Source organism: Prionailurus viverrinus, chromosome D2, assembly GCF_022837055.1.
Source record: "Prionailurus viverrinus isolate Anna chromosome D2, UM_Priviv_1.0, whole genome shotgun sequence".
Classification (NCBI taxonomy): Eukaryota; Metazoa; Chordata; class Mammalia; order Carnivora; family Felidae; genus Prionailurus; species Prionailurus viverrinus.
Window position 1 is genome coordinate 67898446 of NC_062571.1, and position 15991 is coordinate 67914436.

The 15991-nt window shown below is 44.3% G+C and overlaps 1 protein-coding gene across 3 annotated transcripts in view; it reads right to left on the reverse strand.

Annotated features, from left to right (window-relative positions):
* The window catches only part of XPNPEP1 (X-prolyl aminopeptidase 1), a 58313-nt gene that overhangs the window by 30126 nt on the left and 12196 nt on the right, over positions 1–15991 (reverse strand). For all 3 annotated transcript variants that reach the window (XM_047825670.1, XM_047825672.1, XM_047825671.1), the window contains one exon: positions 9911–10035. In XM_047825670.1, the coding sequence (XP_047681626.1) occupies positions 9911–10035 (125 nt within the window). The remainder of the gene's footprint in view (positions 1–9910; positions 10036–15991) is intronic.

Consider the following 15991-nt stretch of genomic DNA (forward strand, 5'->3'; position numbering starts at 1 on the left):
ACGAAGAATGCAGAAGGAAACGGCCGCCAGCAGCATTTATGAACTGGAGACTTCTCATTTGATTATAAACCCAGCAATCACTGGGTGCAAAACTAAAGAGAAGTAAAGCAAAAACGGAGGGTAGGGAGGAGTTCCCACCCTTCTCCCAGGATTGCTGTGAGGAACAGTAAGTTAATGTTTAAAACAGAAAACTCACCAGAAACCTGAGAGTGCTGCATATATGCAATGGAACAGATAGTATCAGTTTCTTCCTAAATGCTGAAAAAGCATCCAAGAGGCCGGGAAAACTAAGTAAACAAAAATAACTCTTATACTAAAAATCACAGTACACAATGGAGAAGACACAGGAGATGCTCCTGATGGATGAGGAGGGTCCCCTGCTTGAGGCTCATCCACCTGTGACACACAGTGAGATTGCTAGCAAAGGGCTGGCAGAGAAGGTATTGCTCATCTCGGCCCAGCTAGTCTCCACTCAGGGATCAGCTCTCGAGGAATGTCCCACCCCTACTGGGGCAAGCCCGAGAGGAGGGACAGGGCCTCTCAAAGCAGCTGCCCATTGGCAAAGGCAGGAGGCAGGTTTCTCCAAAAGGAGGTGGAATTAACGGCAGGTGGACATGTTTGGTTTGGGATCAAGACGAGGTCTGGGCAAAAATGTCTAGACATGACCTAAGTAGTCAACATGCCAGAAAGCCGTCACTGACCAAAGCTGTCACCTCCACACCAACAGGCTAGGCAGAGAGGCCAGACAAGCACTGGGCCTGGGCCTCCCACTCTTCCCCCAGCAATGAAGCTGGCAAAACCCAAGAACACTCTCCCCAGAGAACAGCAAAAGGTCTAAAACAAGCCAAAGCCTTAGCATACGGGGGAAAAGGCACAAGGAAGCAGAGCTATCGGCTTTCTCTCCAAAACCACCGTTTCTCTCCACCTGAGACCAGCATTCAATCCAAGCCTCCACCATCTCCCCATGGACCACAAACCCTACAATCCATTCTTCACACACACAGAGTGAGCTTTCCAAAATGTCTGTATGCACCATGTTAGCACCCTGCTCAAAACTCACCATAGCTTCCCGTCATACTTAGGATAGAACCCAAACCCCAGCCCATCCCCAATGCACTGCTTGATCGGACCCTGCTGTCCTCTCAGAACCCCCCTCTCCCAGCCACCCGAGATGTTCAAGCCACCTCGCCTGCTTTCTGTATTTTGTACTTCCAAAGCTCATTCCTACTTCAGGGCCTTTGCACATGCTTTTCCTTGTGCCTATCAAAGTCCCTTTCTGATCGTGGCATGGCCAGCTCCTTCTCATCATTACACTGCAGATCAGATGTCACCTCCGCAGAGGGGCTTGCCTGGACTATCCAAAGTGGCCACCTGGCCTTTACCTCTCTGTATAGCACATTTTTCTAGATGCTTCTCTTCTTGAGCTTTTTTTATATCATTATGGTATTATCTTGCCCCAAAATACCAGTTGCATGAGATGGGGGTATTTGTCTTTGTTCATCACTGTCCCTGTCCCTATCATGGTATAGGTGTAGGTAACCTATGGTATAGGTAACACACAGTAGGTCCTTAACCAACATTTGCTGAATAAATGAACAAGCAGAAGGAAACATGAACCTTTGTCCTTCAACCTAGTTAAAACCTTAGCCATCTCTTTGAAGATGGAAGAAGGGACACAACCCAAGAAATGCAGGTAGCCTCTAGAAACTGGAAAAGGCAAGGAAATAAGATCTTCCTCTGGAGCCTCCAGAAAAAAAACATAGCCCTACTGACCCACTGTAGACTCCAGACCTCCAGAACTGAAAGATAATAGATTTGTGTTATTGTAAGCCACTAAGTTTGTGGTAATTTGTTACAGCGGCAGCAGGAAACTAATACATTATCAAGACCAGAAGGGATCATTAACTGGGGTTTAAACTCATTAAATGTGTTAGGGTACAGGCAAGTAAACTAAACAAGTAAAGCAGGATAAGGAAGTGACTCTTCCAGAGAGAGCAGCTCTTTCAGCTCTGAATTCTGTTATGCCGGAATGCAGGCCGCATGTTGCCAACCCTCAGTAATTCAGGAGAGGCTAAATATATGTGTTCATGAGAGATCACCCAACTTTTAAGTGTTGACATCTAATTCAAACAATGTAAATAATACACAGCCAAATAAGGCACATCTGTAAACCAGAAAAGAAGAGGGGAAAAAAAAAAAAAAAAAAAGCCTTAGCCATCTCTCAAAATCCAGCTCAAATATGCCCTCTTCCACAAAGTTTTCTGACCCACTCCACTCAGAGACCTCCCACATCAGAATTTTACAGAAGCATCCACACTGACATTTGTCCATGCCTGCCTTGGGTGATAACAGATACTAGTAGCTACATTTACTAAACCCCTACTATATTGCCAACAACTGTATTTCCATCTAGGACTTCATTTCCCATGCCCCCTTGCATCTAAGTGGGCTCACATGAGTAGTTCTCATAAATGGAATGTGGGGTCGAGGTGATGTCTGGGTCAGGAGAGTAAAAGCTGGGTGTGCCCTCTCCACACTCCTCCCCCTTCCACCAGCCGGAATGGTGGCATCAGAGGATGGAAAGAGCCTGGAACTCCAAATCGCTCTCTTACTAGTGGAAGAAAGTCAGCCACCAACCAAGAACACCCATTCCAGACTGCTACATAAACAAGAGTAAAGGCTCCACAGTACCCGGCCACTGAAACGTTGAGATCTGTTACCATAGCTAGCATTACTCTAATTAATACAGTGGATAAAATCACTCTGTGATAAAAATCACTGCTCCACCCTAGGAGAGAGTCTGTTTAAGAAATACAAAACAGGAAGCCAACTCCAGGAAGAATGGGAATAGGACAGAGTTTAGGAAAATCTGATTCAAGTCTTCCAGAAGGAAGAACCATAAAAATAGCCAAAAACTCAAGTTGGCACAGTCACCTCTGACAGAACATGACCCTTCGATTAAACTACCCCCAGGAACAGAATATAAAACCTTACAGATGGGAAGGATAAAGAATTTGGATTTCTTAAAGGCAGAGCTGGCACAACTCTGGCCCCAACCAATGATTCTCCTGACATGGGACCAATGGCGCCCACAAATCCCAATGTTTGACTTAGATGGTACATGAAAGCATCCAGATTACCAGAAAGAATGGACAATTCCTCACCTCAAAAGTCTCCCTGGGCCCAAACTCATGATACCGCAACCCTTATTCTGGGTTTACAGAGAAAGAACCCCTCAGAGTTGCAGAGGACAGTGAGGACCAGACCCCTGGAGTGCCAGGTCCCTGTGTAATTACGCACTTGGGGTGCATTTTCTCTCTAGCACGGAACAGTGCATGGGTGTGTGTATTTGTGTTTTGGAAAGTACACAAAGGACAGAATTCAAGATTTTCCTTCATTCTCCAACACCCTCCCTTCCCCACCCGTAGGAGAAATTCCATCAACTCTGAATCTAGCCTGAAATGAAACAATTAGGAACAAGAGCCACAGAGAACAGCAGCCTCTCTATTACCGAGAAGGCTGCTGCAGCAGGTCACACACAAAGCCGAGCCTTCCTTCTTGTCCTCACAGTCCTGGCAAGGCCCCAGAGTCCCACTTAGCAGTCACCCCAACTCTGCCCCACCTCTCCACAGGAACCGAGAAAGGGACTCGGGACTTCTCATTTGCTTCTCTGGACGGCATCACAAACCCTCTCAGGTTCCAACCTTCCCAAACCCCTCTGCCATCTGCCTGTCAGGTCCAAACTCAGTCTGTGTTCTACAGCTTCTCCTCCAATCCTTCCCCTCTTCTCTGCTCCTAAGGCCAGCATCACGTCCCACCCCTCTGTATCCTGACTCTGGGATCCTGCAATGGCCTCCCAATGGCTTCTCAGTCTCCAGTATCTCCCTTCTCCAATCCATACTAACCCCTGGTCCTTCCCTTGTTCAAAATCCCTCCATTCTCTTGTTCAAAATCCCTCAATGGGTCCCGACTTGTCTGACCAAAGCCTCAATTCCTGACTCTCAGTTACTCATCCAGGGAGAAGCCATCCAATTCTGATATTCTGGGACCATTAGCAGGAGATGAAGGGCTGATGAGAGCCTGTTACATCACCTGCCGTTTGGCCAACCTCACTGCCATTCCCAAAGTTTAGCAAGGAAGACAAGTTTATCAGGCCATTGGACCAGAAACAGCTTTATAATGACCAAAACCAAAAACCAAAAACCCAAACTGGCTGACGAACAGCACCCAGAACCAAGGTTATCAAGATAAACTTGGCCTGTCTTGGCTACAAGAATATCCCCTGCTAGTAAACAGATAGATTATATTCTAACTCCAGGCAGAATAAAACAAACTGAAATACCAACAGTGCAAAGCTTGTCACACCCCTTACCCAGAAACTTTCAACTTTTAATTCAAATAACACTCATGGATCCAGTCTTTCACACACCTGAGGCCTCTCCCTGAGGTGAACCGTAAGGAGTCCTTTCTTTTTTTTTTTTTTTTTTTTTTTTTCTTTTTTAAGCAGGCTTCAGGCTTCACACCCAGTACAGAGCCCAACGTGGGGCTTGAACTCTTGACCCTGAGATCAAGACCCGAGGTGAGAGCAAGAGTCAGACGCTTAATCAGCTGGACCACCCAGGCGCCCCAAACTGTTAGAATCTTTAGCTGGGGCTCTATGACGGCCTGTGAGACTCTCTCAGAGGAGAGACCCAATTTCAGACAACAGTGCTAGGAGACTGTGATGGTTAATTTTATGAGCCACTTGACCTCAGACCATCTCCAGATAGCTAGCTGGTAAGACATTATTTCTGGCTGTGTCTGTAAGGTGGTTCCTGGAAGAGATAACATTTGCGTCAGTATGCAGCACCTGGGTAGCTCAGCTAGTTGAATGTCCGACTCTTGGTTTCGGCTCAGGTCATGATCTCACAGTTTATGAGACTGAGCCCCACATCGGGCTCCAGGCTGAGAGCATGGAGCCTGCTTGGGATCCTCTCTCTCTCTCTCTCTCTCTCTCTCTCTCTCTCTTAAAAAAATAAACTTAAAAAAAAAATTTTGCATCGGTAGACGGACTAAAGATCATCCTACCAATGCAATCATCATCCAATCCACTGAGGGTGTGAAGAGATCAAAAGAGTAGAGGAAAGTGAAATTTGCTCCCTCGTTTGAGTGGAGGCATTCATCTTCTCCCGCCCTCGGACATCAGCATTCTTGATTCTCGGGCCTTTAACTCAGACAGGGACATACAGCACTGGGTAACCACAAGCTGGGGGAAGCAGAACGCCAGTGGTGTGGCTCCAGCTCAAACCCAAAGGTCTGAGAACCAGGGGAACTACTGTGGGAGCCCTCCCTCATGATACGTCCCTCTACACACATGGACATCTCTATACAATTTTATTGGTTCTGTCTGGAGAAGCCAGACTGATCCAGGAACTCACAGAAGACCCCACACCAACTGCCATATAATGTGCTCCCACCGCAGGAACCAGCATCCTGCTCAATATGGAGATACAAGAGCAGCAACCAAATCAGTCCAGGGCAACTGCCTGATGCTTGAGAGGCAGAAAATGAAAAATATCACTGGTACGTCGGCACGGAATCCATGTGACATGAAGCCCAAGTCCAGAGGCTAAAGCCTGGGACTGACTGGAGACAGGGAACACCCATCAGAGGAGCCTGGACAGGAGGGGAAAGAAAGGACCTCCTCAGGGACAAGGCTAGAGTCTGCCCTTCCTAAATGCTGGGGTGCCTGCTACCTGTATCTCCTACCAGGACTCAGGCCCAGGTTGTGTGGGGCCAAACTACTTACTCATCTAGCCCTTAGCCAACAGGAAACTTTGGTTCCCACGAAGGTGGTGAATCTTGTTAGTCCATTCTAGAGGACACAGGTGAAAGGAAGAATTGTCACCAACCCCCACCCTAAACTGCACCCACCTCCCCTGCCCCCACCTACGCCTACTAAATCTAACAGTAACATACCCGCCACCCTGGCTTCCTCACATGCCACCCCCGTTCCGACTGAATCTTCTACTTCTCCTATACTCACATCTCGCACTCTCTCGCCTCCCTCTTCATCCACTTTTGCAGGCAGAACCCTAGTCTTCAGTGGCTTCCTCTTGACACAAGGATCTCCCTTTCCCCTCACCTCTTCAATCCAGTTCTAACCCATCATGGCATGAAAAGTGTTGTTGTGGATCAATGGAGCAAGGAATTCCATGGAACACTGAGTCCCTTACCCTACCCCTAAGATGACTGAGGGAAATCCATGGACATTTAATTTAAGTCTAGGAAATGCTGAATACTTCTTCCTCTCCTTAGAGTTGCACATTAAAGTGCAACTTTACAGTGCACATTAGCATTTAAAGGCCCCGAGAAGTCCTGCAGTTAAGAAACTGGTCAAATGGGCAAAGGACTCAAACAGACATTTCTCCAAAAGAGACATACAGAGGGCCAACAAACATATGAAAAGATGCTCAACATCACTAACCATCAGGAAAATGCAAATCAAAACCACAATGAAAAAAAAATGCAATATTACCTCATATCTGTTAGGATTCCACTATAGGGGGGAAAAAAACCAGAAAATAAGTGTTGGCAACCCTTGTGCACTGTTGGTGAAAATGTAAAATGGCATAGCCACCATGGAAAGCAGTATGGAGGCTCCTCAAAAAATGAGAATTACTGGGGCACCTGGCTTGCTCAGTCTGTAGAGCATGTCACCCTTGATCTTGGGGTCATGACTTCAAGCCCCACATTGGGGTTAAGAAGTTAAGAGTTTACTTAAAAAAAAAAAAAACAAAAAAACTAGGGGCACCTGACTTCAGCTCAGGTCACTAACTCATGGATCGTGACTTTGAGCCTTGTGTTGGGTTCTGTGCTGACAGGTCAGAGCCTGGAGCCTGCTTTGGATTGATTCTGTCTCTCTCTCTCTCTCTCTCTCTCTCTCTCTCTGGTCCCACTCCCCAACTCATCCTCTCTCTCTCTCTCTCTCAAAAATAAATAAAGATTTAAAAAAATTATAAAAAACAAAAAATAAATAGAATTACTATATGATCCAGAGATCCCACTTCTGCGTATATATCCAAAAGAACTGAAACTGTATTCCAAAGAGACATTTACACACCCATGTTCCCTGCATTATTCACAAAAGCCAAGAACTGGATGCAACCCAAATGTTCATGAACAGATGAAAAGATTTTTTTCAAATGTGGCATATAAAAACAAAATGTGGTATAGGGACACCTGGGTAGCTAAATCAGTTAAGCGTCCAACTCTTGATCTTGGCTGAGGTCATGATCTCACGGTTCCTAGGTTCGAACGCCACACTGGGCTTTGTGCAGACAGTGTCGAACCTGCTTGGGATTCTGTCTTTCCTTCTCTCTGCTCCTTCTCCACTTGTTCGTGTGTGCTCTCTCACTCTCTCTCTCTCTCTGCTCCCTCAAAATAAAAATAAACTTTAAAAAATAAGGTGGTATATACATACAATGAATTATCATTCAGCCTTTAGACAGGAAATCCTATCATAAGCTACACCATGGATGAACCTAAAAAACATTATGCAAAGTGAAATAAGCCAGTCACAAAAAGACAATACTGTATGATTCCACTTACGGGAGGTGTATAAAGTAGTCATCTCTTTGAAAGTAGAGTGGAGAGTGGTGAGTGTGAGTAGTGGGAGGTAGGACTGGGGGGTTATTCAATGGGTATAGAGTTTCAGTTCTGTAAGATGAAAAAGTTCTAGAGATCTTTTACACAACAATGTGCATATAGTTAACCCACTGTACTGCATACTTGAAAATAGGATGATAAATTTTATGCTGAACTTTGTTATCGTAAAGATAGAAACTGTTTAGCTCATTTCACTATATTCTTAACCACTGAATACACTTTTTACAGAACACCTTATGAGACACAACAGGAATACTACAGAATACTGTTTGGGGAATACCGCTCTAAACATCAAAGTACACCGAACTGCAGGCTGTTGCCTCTAATTATCCAATCCCTTTGGTTATTTACTTCAGCCCTTCATCGGTTCCTGAGGCCACGAAATCTTATGTTTCCAGGCAGGGGTCCAATCTTCATGCTGTCCCAGGTTAACACTGGCCTGATATTGTCACAACCATGTGGTCTGGCACCCTTGAGGAGGGGCAGAAAAGCGGCCAGTGAAAGTGAACATCTTTTGAGAACTTTGCTCAACTTACAGTAATACTCTTATGTGCCACCCCTCCATCATGATAGACCCTTATCAGTCATCATCAGTCATGTCTGTACCACATGCCATACCACACATGTGTGTACACACACACACACACACACCCCCCAATGATAAACACCAAGCTGCTATGCTAATCAAGTTCTCAACCAGGACTCTGGACTTGGGATTAAGGTTCTAGCTCAATCTGGTATCTTGAAAGTAAAAGATCAAAAGATATAAATGTGGGAACTATTGGTTGGCCCCTGTTTACTGTCTACCATGTTCCCTAAGAAAGGGAGAAACTGATCTACGGCAAGAACTGAAACCCTTCCCATCTCAGTTGTTCTTGGCCAGCTGCATTCCTGCCCTCAGGTTCCACGAGCCACCCCATCTGAGGCCCTGACATCGCACAACTCCAGAGACCACCATTCACAACCTAGAGTTCTGCCAGCGCAGTGGCCCTGCCCATAAACCCTTATAAAGCCTTTTATTGTTCAAAGGACCTCAGGGCGGTTTCTGTTACCTGCCCCTGAAGGATCAGAGAGCACCAGCTGTATTCCCACTATCGCTTATTACCTGCCTGGGCTTCTGCCAGGGGCACTTGCCATGTTGTTTCTCAAAAGCACTCCAACCTTCCCTGCCCTGCTCCTCGGCCTTTGCTCCCACTAATCTCCCTGCCTAGAATCCTCTCCGTCCTTCCTCTATTTATCCAACTCTACCCATCCTTCAACATCCAGTTCAAATGCCTCCCCTACTCATAAAGCCCTCAGTCATCTTTCCCTCTCAACCCTAAACTTGCAAAACGCTTTGCCCATATTTTCTTGAAGGCATTTCCACATTCCACCTTGTAATACAGACACATGTGTATGTATCTTTACTCCATTACTCAACTGTATGTTCTTGGGAGCAGGACCATTCTAATCTTTGTCACATACCACACCTAAGGCAGTGCCTCGCACGTAAGCAAAGGTTATAAAAAATATATATGTATAGATGACTCTATGGGAGAACAGTACTTTGTATACTGTCTCATCTCTCTACTAAACCATCAGCATAGTGAGGGCAGAAATTCAATCTTAAAATTCAATCTTAAATTCATCTTTGTAACCCTGCAGGAGCATGACCATGGTACAGGTGGGAGATTGCCCCACCACATGCAATCTCCACCTCTCCAAACCCGATTCTCCCATATTTAGCTCACCAGTGTTTTCAGAGGTAAAGGTCACTTACTGAGTTACTTCCATCAAAGGTAGTGGTTGCGGGGGGAAGGAGGGTGTTATTCAGAACTACCCCTAAAACCTGCTAAGGTAGAGATCCGTGACAACTTTCTGGCTGCTCTTCTGGCCATGTCAGAGGGACAGGACAGTCTGCATGGGGAGAGGAGAAGGGAGGCAGAACAGACAATTCTGCTAAGGATAGGGTGTGGCAGAGGAGAGGAGGTTAGGTGTGTCAGCGAAAGAAAGGTCCAGATCTCTGCCCCTTCATTTGTCCATCAATGCTTCCACAAGTTATTAAAAGCTGGCTATATTCACTGGAAATAAGGAAGCCAGGGCCAAAGCAACAAGCATTCAGTGAGACCCTACTAGACACAGGTCCCTGGTGCCAAGCCCTGGAGGACACACTCGGTTGTGGACTGACAGCTAGAATCCTACAAACACACTGGGGATGGAGGAAAAGAATGACAACAGAGGACAGGCTGATGAGATCCAACCCTGGCCCATCTCCACTTAGTACCTGGTGGGCGTCTCCTGATGGGATGATGTAGGCCTGGATCGGCTCTGTCACATACTCCGTGTTCCTCATGGCTTGTCTCAGCTGCCGAAGCAGCTCTGAGGTTACCTTTGGAGCCATTCTGCCGTCTGCAACAACAGGAGAGTTTGTTCCAAAACCAGCTTGCCCGGGGCAACTCAGTGACTAGTTCAAAGGCAGCCCTAGGGATGGGCCTGCCAGCTGCCCCACCCTAGCTGCATTTTCAAACTGACCACCCCCCACCACACCAACACCAAAGGTCCCAGGAACTCTACAGTTTACAGTTCTTAAATACCACTTCCCAATAGCCATTTGCGGCATGGAAAGTTGAGCTACTGATACTCATTTCCAAATTGATCAGTTACCTCTTCCACTTCCACGGCTATATTCTAAAGAGATAAACAGATGCACAAAGATACCTGTCTATCTTTGTTGATAGTAAAAAAAAAAAAAAAAAAAGTGGAGGAAAATACACAATTGGGTAAATGAACTATAATATATACAACAGGACACTACAAAATCGTTAAAAATTACAGACCAAAAAAAAATTACACTGACCTATATTTAACTGGCAAAGACACCAAAACCACTGGTGGTTGATTAAAAACAAATTACAAAAAAAGATGTACAGATTGTTCTTACCTGGAAATCTGTATGTGTATATTCAGAGAGAAGTTTCTAGAAGTCCAGTCACCCAAGTGTTAATTAGTGGCTACCTTTGGAGAGGGGGACTTGGAGTGATTTTTCTTTTCTTTTTCTGATGTTTTACTGCTTAAGTTTGACCGCATTAAAAGTAGTACATTTTAGGGGTGCCTGGGTGGCTCAGTCGGTTAAGCGTCCGATTCCTGATCTCAGCTCAGGTCATGATCTCATGGTTTGTGAAATCAGGCTCTGCGCTGACAGCACGGAGCCTGCTTGGAATTCTCTCTCCCTCTCCCTGCTCCTACCCAACTCGTGCTCTCTCTCTCTCTCTCTCTCTCAAAATAAATAAATAAACTTAAAATATCATATTACAATATTTTTGTTAGCCAACCACAGATTAGGAGATCAGTCCACTACAAGTTAGAAGTCTAAGTCACGTGATCTAGTGAATACCTACTGTCAACTGGGTGTGCAACCTCAGGGAGAAGGGGAGTGGGGTCTCAGTGTCTGTGTTCACCTCTCTAAAATATGGTGGTTGCAGAGTAGATCCAGGGTTTTCCAAACGAGCCCTGAAAAAGTCCCAGGGGTCCCTAAGAGTCTATCCCAATAAAACTAGAGCTGGAGTCACCAGCTCAAGAAAATACAAAACTGAAACAAATACGAAAATCATTTTAAAAAGAAAATGTTAAATGTAGTCTTACAAGAAATTCTTACACTTCATACTTTTACTAATTTCTAGTAAAGAAATCATCAAAAGAAATACTCAAATCAAAAATGTATTCTTGCCTCCTGATGAGTACAAGAGACAATCTCTATGTGATAAAGGACATAATGCAAACTTTCAAATCATTTCAGCTGGTTTTTCAAAAAACTTTTCTCAAAAACTACTGACATCAGCGAACGGTTCTGATAACTCATACGTAAGATAACTATAGATATATGACTAGATAATGACTATATCATAGTTATAGTCCCATAGGCATATAACAAAACAACTTCACAAAAACTCAATTATAAAACAGGGACCATACATATTTTTCCACACCCCATATACTGGCACAAAACTATACTATTAGAATTCAAGTAGAATAATGAGTTTTTCCAGCTCATTTTTAAAATAGATTTTACTTTTTTAGAACAGTTACAGATTCACAGCAAAACTGAGCAGAAAACACAGAGTTCCCATATACCTCTCTTTTCCAACATACACACAGCCTCCCCCACAACCAAGATTCCCCACCAATGGAGCCAGAAAGCATTATGCTAAGTGAATTAAGTCAGTCAGAGAAAGACAACAACCATATGATTTCACTCATATGTGGAATTTAAGAAACAAAACAAACGTACATAGTGGAGAAAAAGAGGAATACCAAGAAACAGACTCTTAACTATAGAGAAAAAACTGATGGTGACCAGAGGGGAGGCCGGGGGAAGGCAGGGTGGGATCATAGGTTAAATAAGTGATGGGGATTAAGGAGGGCACTCATGATGAGCACTGGGTACTGTAAGTAAGTGTTGAATCACTAAACCATACACCTGAAACTAAAATTACACTGTATGGTACCTCACTGGAACTTAAATAAAAACTTGAAAAAAAAAATAAAATAAATTGAATTTAAAAAACAAAAAAAGATCACCCACCAGAGTGGTACATTGGTTACCACTGATAAACCTACACAGACACATTATTATCCCCCTAAGCCCACAGTTCATTTTAGAATTCACTCTTGGTGTGGTACATTCTACGGGTTTTGACAAATGCATGTCACGTATCTAGCATTATAGCATCATACGAAACCGCTTAATAGTTTTCATTGCCCTAAAAGTCCTCTCTGCTCGGTCTTTTTATCCCTCTGCCTCACTGCCCCCCAACCCCCGGCAGTGACTAATCTTTTTACTGTCTGCACAGTGTTGCCTTTTCCAGAAATTCAGACGGCTGGAATCACACAACACATAGCCTTTTCAGATTGGCTTCTTTCACTTAGCAATATATATTTAAGGTTCTTCCACATCTTTTCTTGATAGCTCATTTCTTTTTAGTGATGAATAATATCCCATTGTCTGGATGTACCACAGGTTATGTATACATCTAGCTACCGAAGGTCATCATGGTTGCTTCCAAGTTGTGGCTGTTGTGTATGAAGCTGCCATAAACATCCATGTACAGGTTTTTGCATGGACTTAAGTTTCCAACTCCTTTGGGTAAATACCAAGGAGAATGACCACTGGATCCTAAGGTAAGAATACATTTGGTTTTGTAAGAAACTGCCAAACTTGTCTTCAAAGTGGCTATACCATTTTGCACTCCCACCATTAATGAATGAAAGTTCCTGCTGCTCTACTCCCTCACCAACATTTGGTGTCTCCAGTGTTTCGTATTTTGCCAACCCATTTTTTAAACAAATAAAAAATATTTTACTTAACTATACATGTCCTAACATACAATGTTGGAAGTAATGAAGAGTGACAATGGAGCCATTATACGACCAGTATGGTCAAGGACTGACAGCCTGACTCAGTGTGGCTTGAACTCTGCTAGATGTGGATCTGTTTAGGTTTGTCTTCCACATTTTTATCTGCTTCTTCTCCATCATCACCAGCATCTGGGGCTACAGAAGTCTCAGTCATTACAGTTACCTCCAATAGACTCCCCTGTGAGGTACCATGTTGATCTTGGGACTCACTGAAGAAGTGCTCCATTCTTAATTTGCCAGGGTAGCATCGACCACCGGCACCAGGGCTCCATCTCAGGAGTCTCCACAGGACAGCAAGTACTTAATGACAGAGTCACTGGAAACAGTCCTATTCACAATTCAAACATTCCCATGTTCCTTGCATTATAGCTGCCTCTGAATACTTTTCAGAGAGGCATCCTTTCCTTTGGTCTAATCTGTTTAACCTGTGATTTCTCTTCTATCTAAGAAGGATCATAATTATCTGATCCGACCTAAGTTTATATGTCAACACCTCCATTGGGTTCAAAATGAAGCCTACTGCAACCTTGTAAGCTTGCCAGCATCTGAAACTTTACTGTGACATCTTTCAGGGGCTTCAAACCATATTTCTGAGCAAGTTGACATTGAAAAGAGTCAAGTCAAAATGCAGACTTTCTCGGAGCAGTATTTCCACCTTGGCCGCACAACAGAACTACCTGGGGGACTTCTAATTTAATTAGTCTGGAGTACAGCCTGGGCATCTGGAATTTTAAAAAAAGCAAATACATGATAGCAGCCAATGTATTTTCTGTCAAGATCTTCAATTTCCTTACAGGATTTGGCTTCTATTTGGGCACATTCTGACTTAAAGATTTTGATGGCACTGACTGGGAGTTTATAGCACTGACCAGAGTACATATCAACCTTATCAGTCACTGACTTCATCAATATAGTCAACAGAACTAACGGCAAGCACAAAATCCTCAATTCCAAACTGAAAATCATCACAGGCAAAATGGAACTGGCCAAGGACATCCTCTGCCTCATGGTCACCATAACCTGCCTCCTCACCACCAGATTCTGACCTTCATCACCATCTCTGCCTCATCCTCACCTTTCCCCTCTTGACCGGCCTCCTCGGAAACATCAGCACTGCAGGCCTTACTCTACTCCACACCCCGCACTTCCCTACACAATGCCACCTGCCGTCACCACCTTCCCTGCTCCCTTCTTCTCTTCCTTCACATTTGGTTGGTGTCCTTGGTCAGATGCAGCCACTTCTTTGTCACCCATATCAGACACAAAGAAAGCGCTCCCCAGACCGCAACCCACAGTCAGGACATGGTAAGTGGCAGCGGCAGCCACAGCAAAGGTGAAGAAGATAGTGATAGGCAATGACTAAAGCGATGGGCTGGGGCATTGGAAGTGGCTTCCAGGCACGAAGATGGCTGGAGCAGCTGTGGCCGCAAGCACAACAGGCCCTGAAAGCAATTGAATGGGTGTGCAGCTAGCCGAGGAGGGGACGAAGCTTACAGAATTACCAGACCCAGCCATGAAGGTGGCAGCACTTGAAAACGCAGCCAAGATGGAGGAGATGAGAGTCTCGGCTGGTTACCCTCGCCAGGTGACTTTTATGAGGGTTAGATAGGTTACTATATACAAAGCACTTAGAAACAGTGTCACACACACAGTAAATGTTATGTGTGTGCAATTAATAGAGAGAGATACACATTAACTAACTACGAAGGCAATGTGATAAATAGCGCAACAGGCGTATATATTGTTTCTCCCTAAGAGGGACCATGCCATCCTCATTCCCGAATCCATGTATCTAGCCCACCACCTAACACATACATATGCTCACTCAAAGAGGGCTGAGTCAAGGTCACAACTTTATGTCCTGATCTTTTATCAACCAGACTCAGTATAACCAACAGCAATGAATCTTCAGTGAAAGAAGAAAGCTAGGATCTTAGATGTCATATTACAGCATCTGCTCACTCCACATTCCATTACTTTTAGAAATTTAGAAGCAGCCAAGAGTTAATCAGGGTGTGCAGGGAAGAAAGAAGCCAAGAGCAACAAGCCTAGACCATGATGTAACATTAGCCCATACGCTGCCAGGTATTTTTAAATCATGCTTTAAAGAGAATGACTCACTTAAAAGTCTCTTGTACATGCGGGCCTGCTTTTAGAAATAAGTTTCTAAACCTTCAGCCTTTATCATAAACAAAACTTCACTGCTTAGAAGTACATGAAAAGCACACCATATTTACCTCACTGGGTGGCTAGAAGAATTTAACTTGACATCATGTGTTAGAGCACCATGCACAGCATCTAGTACATTATAAAAGCTCAAGGAATATTATTTGAGTCTGGATCTGAAGCACCAGCTGGGTTTCCTACACAACTTGTTGTAAGAATAGAAGGGGCTGGTTTACTCCGATTTCAGCATCTTAACACATGCAAAGATGCCAGGCTGCTCTTCCAGCATCAACAGCTTTAGAGGCAGTGGTTTCCTTCTCTGTCTCACTGCGGAGTGAGGACTGAGGGCTTTACACACATTAGTGGTTAGTTCTCACAATAACCCTCCAAGGGAGGTTTCGCTATTCCCATTTCATAAAGGAACAGGAGTTAAATACTTGCCCCAGACAACTGGATCATCAGGCACCAAGACCCAATATCTATCTAATTCCCAAGTCTATGCTCTACTATAACATATTATCTAGGGGATGTAATAGAGGCCCTCTTCAAAGTATTCTAAGACCAATGGAGTCAAACAAGTGGGTTCTAGTTTCCAGCTGGGATCAGCAACCTCAGACAACTGATGTTCCCTGGACCTCTCTTTCTTCATACATAATAAAGAGAAGTTCTCTTTAAACTCTAAATTTGATCATTCGATCACTTTTTCCCTTTACTTACTTATTTCTCATTCCTTCTTCCTTCTTCCTCCCCTCCCAATGTGACCCAAAATGTGTTGGATACATTT